Source organism: Microtus pennsylvanicus, chromosome 8 (genome assembly GCF_037038515.1).
Source record: "Microtus pennsylvanicus isolate mMicPen1 chromosome 8, mMicPen1.hap1, whole genome shotgun sequence".
NCBI lineage: Eukaryota > Metazoa > Chordata > Mammalia > Rodentia > Cricetidae > Microtus > Microtus pennsylvanicus.
This window is the reverse complement of record NC_134586.1, coordinates 1571105-1588264: the sequence shown is the minus strand read 5'-3', so window position 1 is coordinate 1588264 and position 17160 is coordinate 1571105. Positions and strand designations below refer to the sequence as shown.

General features: G+C 45.5%; 1 protein-coding gene across 1 annotated transcript in view; it reads right to left on the bottom strand.

Moving 5' to 3' along the window:
* Tmtc1 (transmembrane O-mannosyltransferase targeting cadherins 1) overlaps positions 1 to 17160 on the bottom strand; it is a 217226-nt gene that overhangs the window by 171724 nt on the left and 28342 nt on the right. Inside the window, exons 4-5 of the mRNA XM_075982230.1 lie at positions 16918 to 17094; positions 15278 to 15481 (exon numbers count right to left, since the gene is read on the bottom strand). Coding sequence (XP_075838345.1) covers positions 15278 to 15481; positions 16918 to 17094 — 381 coding nt within the window. The remainder of the gene's footprint in view (positions 1 to 15277; positions 15482 to 16917; positions 17095 to 17160) is intronic.

The window sequence follows — 17160 nt, the reverse complement described above, 5'->3', positions numbered from 1 at the left end:
AAATGCTGATAATAACTGAGTTCATCTCAGAGATCTTTAAGCAGTAAGCTGTAAAAATATCATCACAAAGCTCAGCATTTCCTGGGGCACGAGGAGGCCATGGTGTCCGTCCAGGTCCCTGCTTCTCCACACAGCACATCTCTGCTCCTCCCAGAACCAACACATTCTAATTAATTCCATCTTCTGAGTGTATCCCACCTCCCTCTCTGTCTCGCTGGAACTTGACATGTTTGTGATCCGGATAGCTTTACGCCTCCCTCACGATTCTCCTGTCTCTCTCAGCTCCTGCGCCACCAATTCTGCACCCAGCATGCCATACTCTCACTTCGCCTGATTCAACACTGTTCTGCTTGCTCTGCTGTTCTCTCTGGGAACTTTCTGTCCCTTTATTTTGACAACTGAAGGCTATTTTTTTTTCATGACAGTTTCCATAGCACTAAATGCACTGGAGTTGTTTACTTATTTTCATTCGGAGGCTTACACCTAACACTGGCTGGGGAAGATGACTTGCTTCTGCTCCGAGTGCACAAGCCTCCGTGTCTTCTGTAGCACAGTGATCCTGTGTTCTTTCAATCTGCCCCAGAACAGAGCATCCCGAAAACCATGTGGTGGCATCTGCTTTCTTGGTGAGCTCATAAAGGTCATCTATTAAACTATGAGTCTGCGGGTTGAAAGATGACTCAGTCAGTAAAGTAAGTGCTGCCTACTCAGCCTTGAGGGCCTGATTTCAATCTCTCTATAGAGCCAATCACATTCTGTGCTATTAATCCCAGAGCTGGGAAGGTGGCCGACAGGAGGACCCCTGGAGCTCACGGCCAGCTAGCCGAGCCTTCTTGGCAAGTCCCAGGCCAGAGAGAGAGACTGTCTCAAAACAAAACCAAGATGGAGAGCACCTGAGGAAGAACATCTGAGAGTGACCTCTGACCTCCACATGCACACTGATCAGGCACACACGTGAAAATGTACAAATAGTTTACACGTTAGAAAGCAGAGGCACTCTAACACACTATAGTCCTTTCTGACTGCAATGGCGTCTTTTGTCTTCGTAATCTCAATATTTCTCTTAGCCTGCAGGAAAACACAGATGTAATACCCGCAGAGACAGTTTATTTCTTTAGGAACGCCTGCTGTGTTGGCCTCTCACTGAGAAATGCCAAGACTTTACCAACCTGGGGAAGAGCTGCATGCCCTGATTCTTTCCAGTGGGCCCTAGGAGATACGAGCATTCCCATGTGGATGACCCTGACCTCTGCCTTTGACCCCAGGCCACCCTTCTCCCGGTATTTCTGACACTTGGCACACCCTCTGAGCTGCTACAGCATGTGGACAGGTGGCCTGTGCAAAGAAGCCTGGTGGTTACACTGACGGTTCTATAAGTAGAACAGGACTATCTATGTAGGTGTAAAAAACACCCATCAAAGACTTAAGAATATACAACCTTTGGCCAGGGAGACAGTTCGGTTGGTAAAGGACTCATGGTACAAACATGAGGATCTGAGTTCAAACTCCAGAACCGACGTAAAAAAGCCAGGCATTGTGACAGACTTATAATCCCTGCACCGAGGGAACAGAGACAGGAGGATCCCTGGGGCTCTCCAGCCAGCAAGCCTAGCCTAACTGATGCACTCCAGGCCAGTGAGAGACTCCACAAACAAGGTAGACATCTCTTGAAGAACGACACCGGGGTTGACCTTTGGCCTCTACACATGTGTGCTCTATGACACACTCACATGCACACAAAATACAAATATAACGTGCACACAAACATACATACTACACTTCCAAAGGCTTTAATGCAGGGCAGCCAAGGGCAAGGTTTGAAGCTCCTCTTTAGTTTCGGTCATATGGAGCTTTGGCTTCCTGGTTTTGCTTGTGTGGAACAGAGGTCATGATGGGAAACAAGCTCTCTGGGATGAAGGGGAACGGGGGGGGGGGGGGCTCTGGGGCTGTGCCGACTCCTTGTAAACACCATCCGTAGATCTGTTGAATAAGCCTGCTCTTGTTATTGCTGCTCTTTGTTTGTGTTTTGAGTTTGCTTTCTGACAGTGTTTGGCTTCCATTATAAATACCAGCTTCTGCCAGGCCAACAACATCTAAAAGTTCCAAATATTCCAACCATGTCTCCATTCAGTCCCAGAGTGAAGGTGCCCTGGGTCAGGGAAGCAGAGACCCAGCCTAGGGCATCCATTCAGAAGGTCCATCCTTATCCCGATGAGGGACACGGGAGACTGAAATTCCCCAGAAGATTTGGTATCCTGTTTACAGGGCCAAGAGTGGGAAGGAGTTCCAGAGCCTCTACCAGAGGATTGTCTTCAGGGACCATTGCATCCTACTCCTGGGTCTCCATTGCTCCTGGGTCTCCATGATGGAATCTGCAACACTCAGATCATCAAGGCACCAGAAGAGTCATGTGATGTTGACTGAGGTTTCTGTCCTTCCCAGGTCCCACAGTTGTTAGGTCCCCAAAAAAATCACATGGAAGTCTACATTAGTTATAGACTGATTGGCCCATTAGCTCAGGCTTCTTATTAACTCTCATAACTTATATTAGCTCATTATTCTTATCTAAGTTAGCCACATGGCTCAGTACCTTTTTCAGTGGGGCAGGTCACATCTTCCTTCTTCGAGGTCTGGACAGGACTGGGGAGGAATGGGCTTCCTTCTTCCCAGAATTCTCCTGTTCTCGTTGCCCCACCTCTACTTCCTATCTGGTTATCCTGCCTATACTTCCTGCCCGGCTACTGGCCAATCAGAGTTTATTTAAAACATAATTGACAGAATACATAATTGTCCCACACCAATGTGAGAATCCTATGAGTTCATCTGTGGAATGTTCTTAATGCTGTGTTTTGTGTGTGTGTGTATGTGTGTGTGTGTATGTGTGTGTGTGTGTATGTGTGTGTGTGTGTGCATGCACATGTGTGTGCACATGATCCATATAGTCTAGGAGGGACTCTATTTTGAAGTTTGATATCATATCTAATAAGAAAACTATAACCTCATCATCCAGCTGGTGTTGAGTGAATGCTGGTGAAGATACAGGAGCCACATCAGTAGCTGTGGAGAAAGCTGACTGCAGATGTCAAAAGAACTCTCATAGGGTGGGGCAAGCCCTGCTGAGAATCACTGCTGGCTCTGGGGACTTTGACACTAGAATGCAGGAAGAAGGATACTTTGCAGCCACTGCTTAGCAGGTGCCTGGGTGACTGGAAGTAAGAGAGATGAAGGCAAGTCAGGGTCAGCTTTGAGGCGTTGTTGCCGGAAATTAGATCTCTCTCAGTTATTGAAGGGGCAAAGAAAAATGTCCCTCGGGGCCATCACAGTCTGAAGGACCAGAGAAACACTGGATGAAGCCTGAATATTCCTGAACATACTTTCCTCCAGGCCACACACACCTCAGATCCATTTCTTACTGGAGATCCACTGCGGGACCAGAATTATCAGAGAGTGAAGCTTTGCTGACAGGGAGGAGGTGGTCCAGGCAAGCACCCTCTCATGGAGCCCCGGCTCAGACCCCACCCCTAAGGAGCCATGAAGGGACCAAGAACAATGCAGTGGTGGGGCAGACACTTTCTGTCCTCTACTGTTGTATTCCTTAGAGGAAGAAGGAAAAAGACTGGAGGAATTGATTAAATAGGAACATGAAAATACATGATACTATTTCTCATACACTTAAGATTTTAAGTTTCTCCAAAAGACAGAATAGCAGCCTTTCTCATTCTTGTCATCTTTCTTTAGAAATGAATGGCGTAACGTGGTGGCAATAAGCATGGTTTCACCCATGAGTAATAATTTCATGCCCATGGGGAGATAGTACTGAGCCCCACAAGCCATCACAACAAATGTCACTCCTGAGATTCCACAGCAGGGCAACGTGACCTTTGGACACAAAGCTCAGAAGGAAGAACAGGTTGGGTTGTGCCTCTGTGAGTGGCCAGTGTACGGCTCCTTTTTAAAATGTGAAGTGTCCCACCCAACACTTTCTGGTGAAGGGTCTTGCTTAGTGTACAAAGCCAGAGGCTCCGAATAGACAAGTCCCACCTGCTCACCCACCTTGGAGGAAAACAGAGCTGCTGCCACTTGGGGGCGGAGCTCTACTTAGGCCCCTAAGCAGCTGAACACTGGCCTAGGTTAACACCTGCAATGAGTACCTGCTTTCCCCATGATAGGGCCTTTCTAGAAGTTGCTCATAAATCTTTGCAGAAAAACACTACCTGGGGTTTGACTTCAACAGTCTGAAGAAGCCTGGACAGGTGAACAAATGGTGTGGGTTCAAATCTAAGACCCCAGGGCAAGTTAAATCATCTCTGGGCCCTAGGATCGTCTTGGTTCACGTATAACAGTGACGGATCCAGGGGTCGTATGAGAGATGAAGTCTGAGATTCAGTAGCAGCAAACACCTTGAATCATCTGATTGCTGATCTATCAAAGTAAGAATAACTAGGCTTAGATTTTATAAGTGACATAAGCACACGAAGAGCCCGGCATGAGGCTCTGCCTTCCATTTGAGGTCAGCGATGAGGTGACCCATGTCCCAAGAGCTTGGGGACAGTTGGAGCAAGGGTGAAGCCATGTAACAGACATTGCCTAATGGTTCCTTTTTACCTAAAATGACAGGAAGACAACGGAAAACAAATCCAAACCCTCAAGACACTGAAAAGTGGAGCCTGGGGTGTTAAACGATGTGATCCATTCTCTGCTGGCTCCAACTGTGGGCATCTTCAGATAAGGAGCAGGTGACAAGGCCCTTAACTATAATCATACTAGTGATTCTCCTGAAAAACTATGGAAGTCAGATATTGCAACACTTACTGCTAGAAAATAAGAAATCTCTTTTGAGTCACTTTTGCGTGACTCTGGGCTCCACGAACCATTGAGCCCGCTGTGACACGCTACCACTCCATGTGAGTCAGGAAGAAAGTCCCAGAGAGGCTTTTGAAAAATTCTGTATCCGTGGGGCCTTCAGGACAGCAAACTATTTTCCTTAAGTGACCATTAAACTTCTTCAACCTTGAGTTCTAAAAGCCAGACTCTGACACAAAGAATCAGTCAGCTTTGTCTTGGCCACAGAAAGCTCCCAGCAGGTAGCGGCTGCCATTGGACATTGGCCCCTGTCAATACTGGACCACAGAGCTCCTGATCAATCAAGCCAGAAAAAGGCACCTGCTCACTTCTCTGTCACTTAGGGAAGTAATTATCTGTTCCAGTATGAAATACAGCTGCCCAGGCACAATGGACATAAGAAGGAATAAGCATTTTAAGCAGAAACAAGGAATTATAAGCTAAGTATGCTGAATGAATAACAGGAAGGGGTTAGCAGCCTGTAGGGTTCTGGTGACCATGCTCTTTGGAAGACAGTCATGAGGGTTTAACTCAATGAACAGGTGGAGATAAAAGACATTCTGGTCCCTGTCATAGTTTCTGTTGCTGTGATCAACAGTCTGACAAAAAGTAGCATAGGGAAAGGAAGGGACTGTTGGGTTAACAATCCCAGTATGTCACTGAAAGGAAGTCAAGGCAGGGACCAGAAGCACTACATCCATAGTCCAAAGCAGTGGGAAATGAACACACACATTCTGCCTGCTAACAGACTGCATCCATCTTTCTCCTGTCTCATATAGTTTAGGGCTCCCTGACTGGCGAATGGTGCCACCCAGGGTGAGCTAGACCTTCCTACATCAATTAATCATTAAGACAGTCCCCTACAGACATGCCCAGAGGCCGATTTGATCTAGGCAACTCCTCAATGAAAGCTCTTTTCTCAGGTGATTCTAGGTTGTGACAAGGTGACTTTTAAAACTAACCACTGGCCCTGGGCAGTGGTGGCCTTTAATCCCAGCACTTGGGAGGCAGAGGCAGACAGATCTCTGTGAGTTCAAGGCCAGCCATAGTCTGCAAGAGCTAGTTCCAGGACAGCTAGGGCTGTTAGACAGGGAAACCCTGTCTATCACTGTCATCTCTTATTGAGGACCAGGAAAAAAATTCTTCTTCCAAGGGTCCTGTCAACTTCTCTTAAATATGAACATTCTGAGAAAAACAACCCAAAACATTTTATAGTCTGGGGAAGGAAAATCACTTAATTTTGGTGCCAACCTAGGCTAAATAGTGAGTTTAAGGTTATCCTTAGCTTTACAGTAAGGCCCTATCTCAACAAGCAAAAGATGCTTTAATATAACTAATATATATATACATATATATATGTATATATATATATATATTTGACATAACTTTAGAAGAAAATATTAAGCTTTCACAGCTACACAAAATTTAGTCATGGTTTCAGAAAGTCTAGAACTATTAAGACAGTCTGAAAACTAAAAGACTTAATGCTCAGGTTCTCCTGGAGAGAAATCTAGTTCAGACAAGCCCACAGAGCACGCTGTTCAGCCTAAACTGGGTTGAAGTGCCGGAATATCACCCCAACTTCCTCCAGTGGAGCTCCACTACCTCTGTCCTGTGTGTCCACACTGTGTTTTCAGCCCGGAGGGACCACACCACCTCCCTCGTCACTGTCTCATCATAACAGACTAGGCTAGGGCCAGACTTACCAGGTTGCCAAGGTGACCTCTTCAGTGTACTCTGATCCTACCCTTGGGTTTCCCACCCATAAGGAAATGACCCTTTATCTGCATGACTTCCTACCTCCTTGGAAGCTAGTCCAGGCTGGGTCAATGAGAATTCACTCTTTACTGAGAATGAATCAGGACATAGTAATCACAGCTCATCTTCTATATAAAATTAATCTGAGAGGGACAGAATGAGTGCAGAATGTGATACTCAAATAACAATTATCAGCCTTTAAAGGAGGGAGAGCTAGCAAGACTGTTCAGCGAGCAAGGGAGCTTGCTGCCAAGCTTGATGTCAAAAGTTCAATCTCCAAAACCCATGTGGTGGAAGAGAAGAGTCTTCCACAAGCTGCAGTCTGGCCTCACATGAGTGGGCGCCATGGTGTGTACCCCACATGCATGCACACAAGTTAAAAAGCGAGACAAATAAATGCACTAAAGGAGTGAACAGTAAAACTACATATTTACGTAAGGGAGTCTAGAAAGGCAAGAGTGAGTGAGTACACACATGGACCTGACGTCACTGTCTCCAGAAACCAGGCTCAAGATAAGAGTCCACGTGAATCCTTTCTGTAAATGATCCTTAAGACCTGTGGATGCTGTGAGTATATAATAAATGTGCATTATTCTGATATATCAGTGATCTGACCGACGCTTTAAGGACAACTAGGAGGGCTGGAGGCAGTGTATTTAATCTTCAGAAGTTAATCTCTTTAATGTTGACGTTTCCCGTCAATACACTTGACCTAAGTTTCAAAGACTCAGGCAGTGCACAAGTCTAGAATAGAAAAGGAAATGAGGGGGGAAAATGATAAATTGAACATAGCAGAAAGACATCCTCACATCTGCTCCAGCGCTGGGGGAGCCACTGTGGAACTCACTTCCGGAGCAGCCTCCAGCTTCAGTTTCTGTATCACAGTGAGCCGAGGGCGGTAATTAAGAGGCAGAGGAAAACTGACCCCGAGGCTTCGGGAGAGATTTCTGAAAGCAGATCCGAGAGGAAATGCCAAACCACACAGCCCAGCCCACCCCACCCCACCCACCCTAAATCTTTTCAATGATTTAAAAAAAGTCAAGGTAGAACACAGAACACGCGCGGTAGAGAGAGCCAACTCCTACAAGATTTCCCCCACCCTCCACATGTGGACTGGGGTGCACACTCATGCACAAATAACTCAGGAAATGAAAAACAGGCACAAAACCAGGTGTGGTGTCTCACACTTGTAACGACGACACTTGGGTGACTCTGGCAACGAGACTGAGTTTGAAGCCAATCTAGTCTACACAGTGAGATTCTGTGTCCAGAATGAGTGAATAGATGGATGAATGAGTGGAGGGAAGACGGGAAGAGGAGAGGAGGGGAGGAGGGGAAAGCAAGGAAGAGAAAAAATAACGAGGGAGGGAGGGAAAGACAGGAAGGGAAGAAGGGATGGGGGATAGAAGGAGATCGGTGCCGTGCACTGCGGCCCGGTCAGTGCTCTATGCGCTAGACCCCAGTTCGCGAGCTTCGGGAAAGGGGCTGGAGGTTGAGAATACAGACACAGAGACAGACGGACACACAGACCTTTAAACACTGATACCAAAGCCCCCCTTTATTAGCACCATGCAGGCTTAAATATACTGCAGTCAATGGCCAACAGGTGAAAATCCCATCCTCTGATCCTCTAAGCTAGGCACAGCTTCTAGTAACTTTAATTAGAAGGTTCTAGGAGGGAAGAGCAGCTGAAGGCCAGGACTCATTAATCCCAGCAGATCGGACCAAGATCCAGAGGTCAGCAACTGGCCCCAGAGACACTGCACACCAGAAGCCAGCACACGAAAGCACAGACAACTTCTGCTTTCTTTATCTGCAGCTCCAGGAAGATCTGGAAGGGGTGAATTCTTCCAAGAACAAAAGGCAAAACAAAACAAAATCCAAACACTCAGCATGGTCCACATTGTTCTTAACTTTCATAAACAATTCAGGTAATGTAATAATGAATGCTCCCATTCAAGACATTCTGTTCCGAGCCGCCCGTAACCACACTTGAGTGCCTGGATACGAGCTAGCTTCTCATCAGTACCTGTCCTTCACAGCTGCAGAGAACGGAGCAGGCAGCTGACTGGGGAAACCCGAACCTCTCCTGGCTCTGTCCAAGCAAGATCAAAGTCTCTCATCATTGCATATGGTAGATACTCATTCCTCTCCAAAGCTATATTCCATCACAAAGAGAACTCACTTGAAACCAAATACAAAGAACAAAAAGAAGATCTATTATAAGATTTAACTGTTGGTGACAACTCAATCCACACCACTTAAGAACCAGAACACCAGTTACTTACTATGATATATCCAGGGCAAGCTGAACTCTAATACAAAACACACAATCAGTCCTTTCTTCCACAGACCTCTGGATGATAGTTTTAATTTTTTTCAATTATGTTATATTAATTGCCTTTATCCCCTAAAAATCAATGCTTACATTCCTTTAAACACTTTAGCAGGCTAGATCATTAAAGGCAAATCTGCAATGCTGGGCCTCTCGTGGAATCAGTACCTTGGGGTGATTTCAGAATCAATATGTACCCCCACCTTATAGAGATAAGACAGACTGTAGTTTGAGCAATATGAATAACATGAAAAATTTATAAGTCCATACCATGAAGCACATTTTCCTAAGGTTATTAGGTCATCTATTTAAAAACCCTCACATATCAAATCTTTGTTACTGGGTTTCCATCCTGATTTATTTGTTAAAGTAGCATTTTATTAAGTCATAACTCTAAATGTATCAACATTTTTTAATGAAGCCTGTGTGTGACCCCATCACTCAGGAAGCTGAGGCATGAGGATCAGGAGTTCAAGGCTAGCTTTGGCTACATTCTATTTTAAGTCAACAGTCTCAGAAGCTAAGAATAACAGGAATGTTTGAAACCCTATGGAGGCAGCTCACATCAGTTAATGAAATACAATCACACACCGTCTACTCCCTGTCAAACATGGCCAACTTCCCACCACTACTTTGAGAATGTTTGTCTTTCGTATTCTATTTCCTCCTAGCATATTGTAAGCTCATAAAAAGAAAGTTGCCAAACACTATAAATAAGTCAAACCAAGACTAAACAACTTCCCTTTATAAATACAGCAAAGAAAATGCCGGTCATGAACAGAAAAAGGGCTCCAAGCATTCCCTTCACACCAGTCTTGACATAAAACAATGCGTGCGATCTTAACACTTGTGAGAATCACAACAAAAAGTTCCTCTAAGCTCACATGAACTCATCTGCTCCTGACGTTACTCCAGGGGGCAAGTACTGGGAGTAAACAGATTTGAAGATATCTGCAGCTATGCACACACCTGGCAGACCAGACACTCCGAGCCTAGCACATCGCTTTGAAAGGCCACCGCTTACTTCACAGGCTGTGGTAAGGATTACAACTCCAAGCTGCATTTAACGCCTGCCATGTGGATGTGAGGCACACACGATATTGATCATGACAAAATCGTGATCTCATGAATTACTCCCCAATATAAGAAAATTCTTAAATCATTTGCATTTCCACAATTCTGTTTTACTTTCCCTAGACAAACCAACCTTCAACACACTTCGTGAATTTTGGTTACTTTTCAGCTGCGTGTGACTTTAAGATTCGGCCACATTGATGGTATTATGCAATACACGTTACCTGATCAAAACACACGCCAGGCAACTGTGGAAGCAATGCACTAAAAATCCCCCCAAAAATGTCTGAAACCACAATAACTTATGACCTGGCACATTATACATTCCGAGTATTCATACTGTTACAGTGAAATAATACTACTTCTTATTACAATCATGCCAAGGGCTACACTGCAAAAGGGAGGGGGGGGACCAGCTAGATGACAAAGGGATTGACTAAAAGAGCAAATAGTGGCAACACCCCAAGATTTCTTTCCAAGCTCAGCAGCAAGAGAGAGAGCTGGTTGGTGGCCTTGAAGTCACAGCTGCCAGGCTCTGAACCACAGAAGCCAGACGCTGGATGCTCCAGATGGTGTCTGTTGGGCTGATAGGAAAGCAGACAACCTGAGACCTCTTCCAAGAGCCCGTTGTGATGGCGACAGGCCTGAGTGCCAACCAGAAATGCCTGCACCCGGGTGGCTCTCCTCCAACATATGTCCCTGTGTCTCCTCCACTTGGAATCAGACGCCCAGCTTGATGGCTCTATGCTGAGAAGGGAAGGAAGTGATCAGCCTATGACTGCGACTCACCGGGGACACAGAAAAGCAGGAGCCAATCGGGGCACAGCAGAATGAAGCTGGGGCTGCCAGACCCTCCAAAGGCACCAACTGCTCCCATAAATTAAAGGAGTGTTGCCTCCTGAGTGTGTGATGTGTGGGAGCTTTCTGTGCCGAATCTCATAAAGCCAGCCAACGGTCTGCTGAAGCTAACCTGGGCTGCACTGAGCTCAGCCCAAGATGGAACAGGAGCCAACCAGCTCTGGGGGAATGTGTGCATCACACACGGGGCCTGGTTGCCGTTCCTATCCACTCTCCGTTCACGGAGAGGAAATAGCTCACCTTGGTTCTTCTTCTCCATCTATATAAGAAAATGATTTTTCTGATAAATTGTATATTTGAGATAAATTACTTTGAAGTCACTAAAGACTTTAAATTTATGCTGACCGCAAACAACAGTTCATGGTAAAGGAGTCTTACAACCATGAGACTATCAGGGTATTTTTAAGTAAGAGATTTATTTATTTTTTAAATTATTTTATAGTAAATTTCTTGCTGGATCGGCATGGTGGTGCAAGCCTCTAATCACAGCATTCAGAGGCTGAGGTAGAAGTGTCTTAGTCCACTCAAGAAAATTACAGACCGCCATGCATATGAAGCCAAGCAAGAGTCCTCTACTTAAACTGGTGACTGAGAACAGGCTCCTGTCATAAAGAACTCAACTTTCAACCCCAATGCTTTTTTACAACAGATCATTCTCAGCAAGGCAGGAGGAACCTCTTGATCTGTTGAGCATTTCACAAGCATTGCTTTTCAGAAGAAAGGAGAAGCCTCATTTGTCTGTCACGCCGGATCTAGAGGGGAGAGGTAGGTCAGAGAAACCTGCTTCTCTGAAACCATTTCAGGAGGAATCTCAAGTTCAAAAACAGCCTAGTCTCTGTCATGAGTCTCATGCTATCCTTTGCTATAGAAGGAGAAACTAACTCAAATAACAAAAGTGTAAATAAAGACATAAGTCTTTCAGCATTTCCTTCACCATAATCCATGCAACCTCCAACAAATCATGCCTACTTCCCCTCTTCAAACTGGAATTTATCAGTTTGCCTGAGGGCCAAGCACCAGAGCACAGGGCCCAGAAAAGTCCAGGTAAGGATTTCACTAAGGAGACATCAACAAGCTGTGAAGACACTCGGGACCTCAAGGACCAAGATCCGGAAAGGGCATCAGATATAAACAGGTTTAAAGCTGTTTGATAGTAAATGAATTCAGGACCAGTGATGTGTCGTGACCCTTGTTACCACACCTAACAGCTTGATTTCAACCCACAAGACCCTCATGGTGGAAGGAGAGAACAGACTCCCACAGGTTGCCCTCTGCCGTGGGAACTCCTTCAGCCAATAGCCTTTAAGATATAAGCCCACTTTGGGCGTGGTCTCATGAACTATAAATGCAGACGAAAAGCACGTACAGGCCCCTTGGCTACTGGATTCGGTTCCAGTTCCCAGAGCTTGCAGAGGACTGTAGATCGCTACTCTTTCTGTGAGTTTATTTCTAGATAAATAAACCTTTGCTATTCTCCATTCTGGGCTATTGTGGAACTAATTCTTGTATACTAACAGCCCTCTAATCTCTAAACTCAGCAGTGTGCACACCCTACACACACATACAAATTCAATATAATATATATATATATTTATATAAGTAATTTCAGTTATGCTCATTGATTTGGCCACTGTCATTACTAACTCCCTAACCTCAGCACTAAAAATAGTGCCTCGCGGGCATGAGAGAAGCAGGGTGCATCATGATGAAAGAATTACTCTGTCAGGGGTCAAGGAAAAGGGACATGTGTAGATGATGCAGGCGAGAAACTATTGTGTTCAGTGCCTGCTGTGGCCACTGGGGTCTGTCTGTGGAATTGACTGAGTATATTATACATGAAGAACAAAGACTGCCATTTCTTTTAGCACTCTCTGAGCTTCCTAACAGGAAAGGGAAGTGTGAGTGAGCATGTGTGTATTTGATGACTTGAAGACACTGAAGGTTCGTTGACATACAAATCATTTCACATACAGTGCTTCAGTAAATGGCTCTATCAGCCAACTGTGGTCTGACTCCAGGTGGTGGACCCTTGGCTCTCCATCTCCCACTATGCTTTTTACCCATAAGACAATTACGTACAAAGACAAGCCACTAAACCAACGCCTTGCAGTAGGCTTTCCTCTTGAGTTTGCATTTTCCCCTGATTTAGGAAACTTCTGGAAACAACACTTTATATGACAATTCTTGATTCAACTTTTGTCAGCCTCATACCAAAGCTTGAGATATATATCCTAGAAGTTAAACCAAAATGGAAAACCCCACACACAATCTCCCTTCCTGCTGCATATGACAGGTTTACCGCTCACACTGCACCCTGGTGTTCAGAGACCCACACACAGCATCACGGTGCAGAACTACGCTAGGCTCATTTTGTTGCTGTGATCAAACATTCGGACCAAAAGAAGCTTGGGAGAAGAAATGGCTTATTTGGCTTCAAGTCAGAGCCAGAAGTTCAAGCAGACGATGTGGGAACTCAGAGCCTTGTGCCACCTTCGTTTTCCAGCTCAGGATCAAGAGGTAGAGAATGGTCCCACTCACACTGGGCTAGGTCCGTCTACATCAATTAATAATTAAGACAATTCCCTGCACACATGTCTACAGGCCAAAATAACTGGGGCAATTCCTCAACTGAACCTTCCATCTGAGGTTGACGCTAGGCTGTATCAAGTTGGCAGTCAAACCCAGTGAGGACAAGAATCAAGAGTAAGCATGCTGGGGTCTGCCACGTAGCAGAAGAATACGGGCTGCCGGACATCAGTTTCCATGTTCTTGATGTTCAGTACGTATGCTCTCGGTCCTGATAGCCAATCTGGCATGCTACTTTTGGGGTAATAGAGAGTATGCAAAGGAGCTGTGGTTTAATGTCCTGTCTGCAGAGCCTGAGATCTGAAAAGGCGGGATGCTCTCGCCTCTCCCAACTTTACACACACAATCATATCTGACAAAAGTATAAGCAGTTTTCAGAACCAATTTTAACAATGAATTTACACTCAGATACATGACATGTTACAGGCTTCCTTACCCAGGAGGGAAACCAATCCTTTCGCACAAGCATGCTGACCAGGTAAGAGTTTGGCCTGCTTCTAGAACACGGTGCTGATCTGCAGAAGCATGCAACCTAACTCTCGTCCAGTTCTTTGCAGACACAGGGATGACTGCAAGAACCTTCCAATCCCAGGGTAGTAATGAAGGAGCCAGGGTCACACAAGCTGGTCCAGGCGGGGACCTCTACTCTGGCCCTAAATGCTCACCAAGATCCCGCACTCAAAGCCTGACAGGTGGCAGAGAACAGTTCTAAGTGACCCAGCCCAGTTCCAGCCCGGCTTCCAACACAGGCTAACTTTGAATGTGGGCAAGGTTTGTGACCCTTTAAGAATCTCAGCGTTTTTCAGTCATTGACACTCACAGGCGCTGCAATAGACATGAAGTCACAGTCAGATGTGCAAGTCTTCCCCTACCCAGTGAACAGACGGCAGAGAGCAAGTTTGTTTGTTTCAGCTTCACAGTGAACCTCCTTTATTGGTGTTCAGGAGCTAACCGTGGATTGGAATGAGCTGACTGATTTGCTTAGGAATCTTGCAAGCCAGTTTTTAAGTCAGCCCTCATTAAAGATAAAGTTAGATAAGTGTAAACAAACTGTATCCAAAGAAATGTTAGGTATCAACTCCGGGCATTTCCTAGTTAGACTGCCGGCTCTTGAGATACTAAGTATCGATGTCATCTGTCTGGCGGAAAATGCAGAGTGGCAGGCACCGATTACTCCGCAGCTAGTGATGTCACACCATAGCCTGGCATCCCCGGTGGTGGGGACATTTACATGGAAATGAGCAGACATAAATCAGGTGCCCTCTTCAGAGAGCCAGTTAATAGACAGAGGATGTGAGCACGCCACCCGCGTGGGCTTTCATCTTAGGCTTCCTGCCCTGGTATCTTTCATCTCCCCTCTGTACGGTTCATCTGCGCACATATGGGCTTGCACCCCACACACGAAATTTAAAATAAAAATGCAAACAAAAGCCTAACATATTCTTCTGTTTAACATCTTTTCTACCCATTACGTCACTGCTGGTTCTAGTGAAATCTTTCCTTATGGTTGATTGTTCACGCCAATGCACTCTTACGGCCCCCTTATTTTTTTTTAATCTTACAAATATTTAAATAACTATTAGTCGAAGACTGCATTAAGAACTTGGATTCAACTGCCAAAAACAGAGCAAACTTCCATCCTCAAGATGTTCAGTCACTCCAGACTAACTTCCCAGACTACCATGGAAGTACCCAACCCACAGCCAAGACCTTGGGGGACACAGGCTGTCCCAAAGAGCTCTCTCAGACCTTCAGATCTGCAGACAGTGTGGGCTGCAGCACCCACCGGGCAATGTACAACACAAGAAAGGAATGTGTACGCACCTCATGAGGGACCACACTGCTCCTAGGGACACAGGGAACCCGCGGCTCTTGGGCTCTGGTGGCACCGGTGAATGGCAGCCTCCCCAACCGTCCCTGTGTGGGAAGCGCTGTTTTCTGCTCTCACGGTGGGGGTGGGCATGGTGAGAGGAGGGCTGGGAGTTCCCCGGCTGCTGTGGGCTGTGCTGACAGATCACCCCATTGCTCCTGGTAGTTCACAGAATTGAGGAAAAATCAAGTCAGACAAAATGGCAAGGCTTGTAACAAAAGAAGCAGCCACCCTTGCTTCCCTAGTGAGATGCCTAAAAAGGGTGTGTTTTCAAATCTCCCAGTCTCCCGTGTCTGCTATTTGCAGCTGTCTACTTTCAAAAGCATAATTGCACTATCAGTTTTTCTTTCTCAGTTTTATTTTTACCGGCACATATTCACTGTGCATGTTGCTAGGTTGTGTGAGGATATTTGCATGTAAGTATATGATGCTTTTTACTATACTCCCCCATACCCTCTGACCCCCACTTTCCTCTCAGTTTACTCCTTTTCACTCCCGAGACAGTCCCAAGTGAGTCTTATATGCATGCATACTATATAAATATATAAATATAAATATATATACATACAACTATAGAACCCACAAATGAGAGGAAAATACATAATTGTCTTTCTGACTTAATTCACCATGTATGATGACCTCCAGATACACCCATTTTCCTACAAATGATATGATTTCTTTCTTCCCTATGGCTGAATTCCATTGTATATAAATTCTACATTAACTTTACAGAGTCCTCTCTATTGACAGACATCTAGGCTGATTCCATACCCAGCTGTTGTAACCTTAGTGCTATAGTAAAGATCCATATGCATGTCTCTGTGGTATGTTGACTTGGAGTCTCTCTGGTAAATATCCAGAAATGCTATAGCAGGGTTATATGATAGTTCTATCTTTGTTTATGTTTGTTTGTTGCTTTGCTTTGCCTTTTGGTGTAACCTCCATTCTGTTTTCCACAGTGGCTAGGTTAGTCTGCATTCCCACCAGCAGTGCGTAAGTGCTCTCTTGTCTCCACAACCTCACCAACATTTGTCATCTGTTTTCTTCATGACTACATGTAAAATGGTAAGAAACTAGGGTTTGATTAGAGAAGAAACTTCTACAGGCTTGAACTTCTGATACCCCCAGTCACACTTAGCATCACTACCCTCACACAAAACAAATGGACCTTTACAGTTGAGGAGGAAAGTGAGTACTCAACAAGCCTTCCCTTTAACTGGAAAATTACATGGCCTGTGAGTGAGAACAGGAAGATACTGGCTCCAACCAACCTCCTAAAGCTCTTTAGGTCACACAACTCGAGCAAGCAAACAGGCTTCATGTTCAGGGAGCTCACTCATGGGTAACAGCCATCAGAACTTGGGGATTCAAGACAAGCTACTAACACTTACCAGATCATAATATGACTTTCTTTGTGAAGCAGGATTCCCTCACCAGGGCAGACTGGCAGTTCCTACAGTTTCTTTCCACTCCAGATGCGACTGTCTTAGAAGCCATGAGCCAGAAATTCCCTTCCCCTTTCAAGCTACGTTAGTCAGGTTCATCACAACAAGAAAAGGAGCCAAGATGACAACCAACGTTGGAAATGACTTACAACTTATCCGGCTTGTGGGACGGGGAGAAGAGGTCGTAAACCAAGCACACTCCAAACACGGTCACGCCGGTCTCCTTCACCAGCATGGCACAGGTCCCCAGGAACAAACTGAGCAGCAGGAAGAAGGGAGAAGCCGTCGGGGGAAAGCTCTGCTCTGCACAGCCCTGATCCAGACTCCTGCAAAGCAAGTCGGGCATTTCCTTATCAACACATGCAATACCACGGGACAGTACCTGTCAGCCA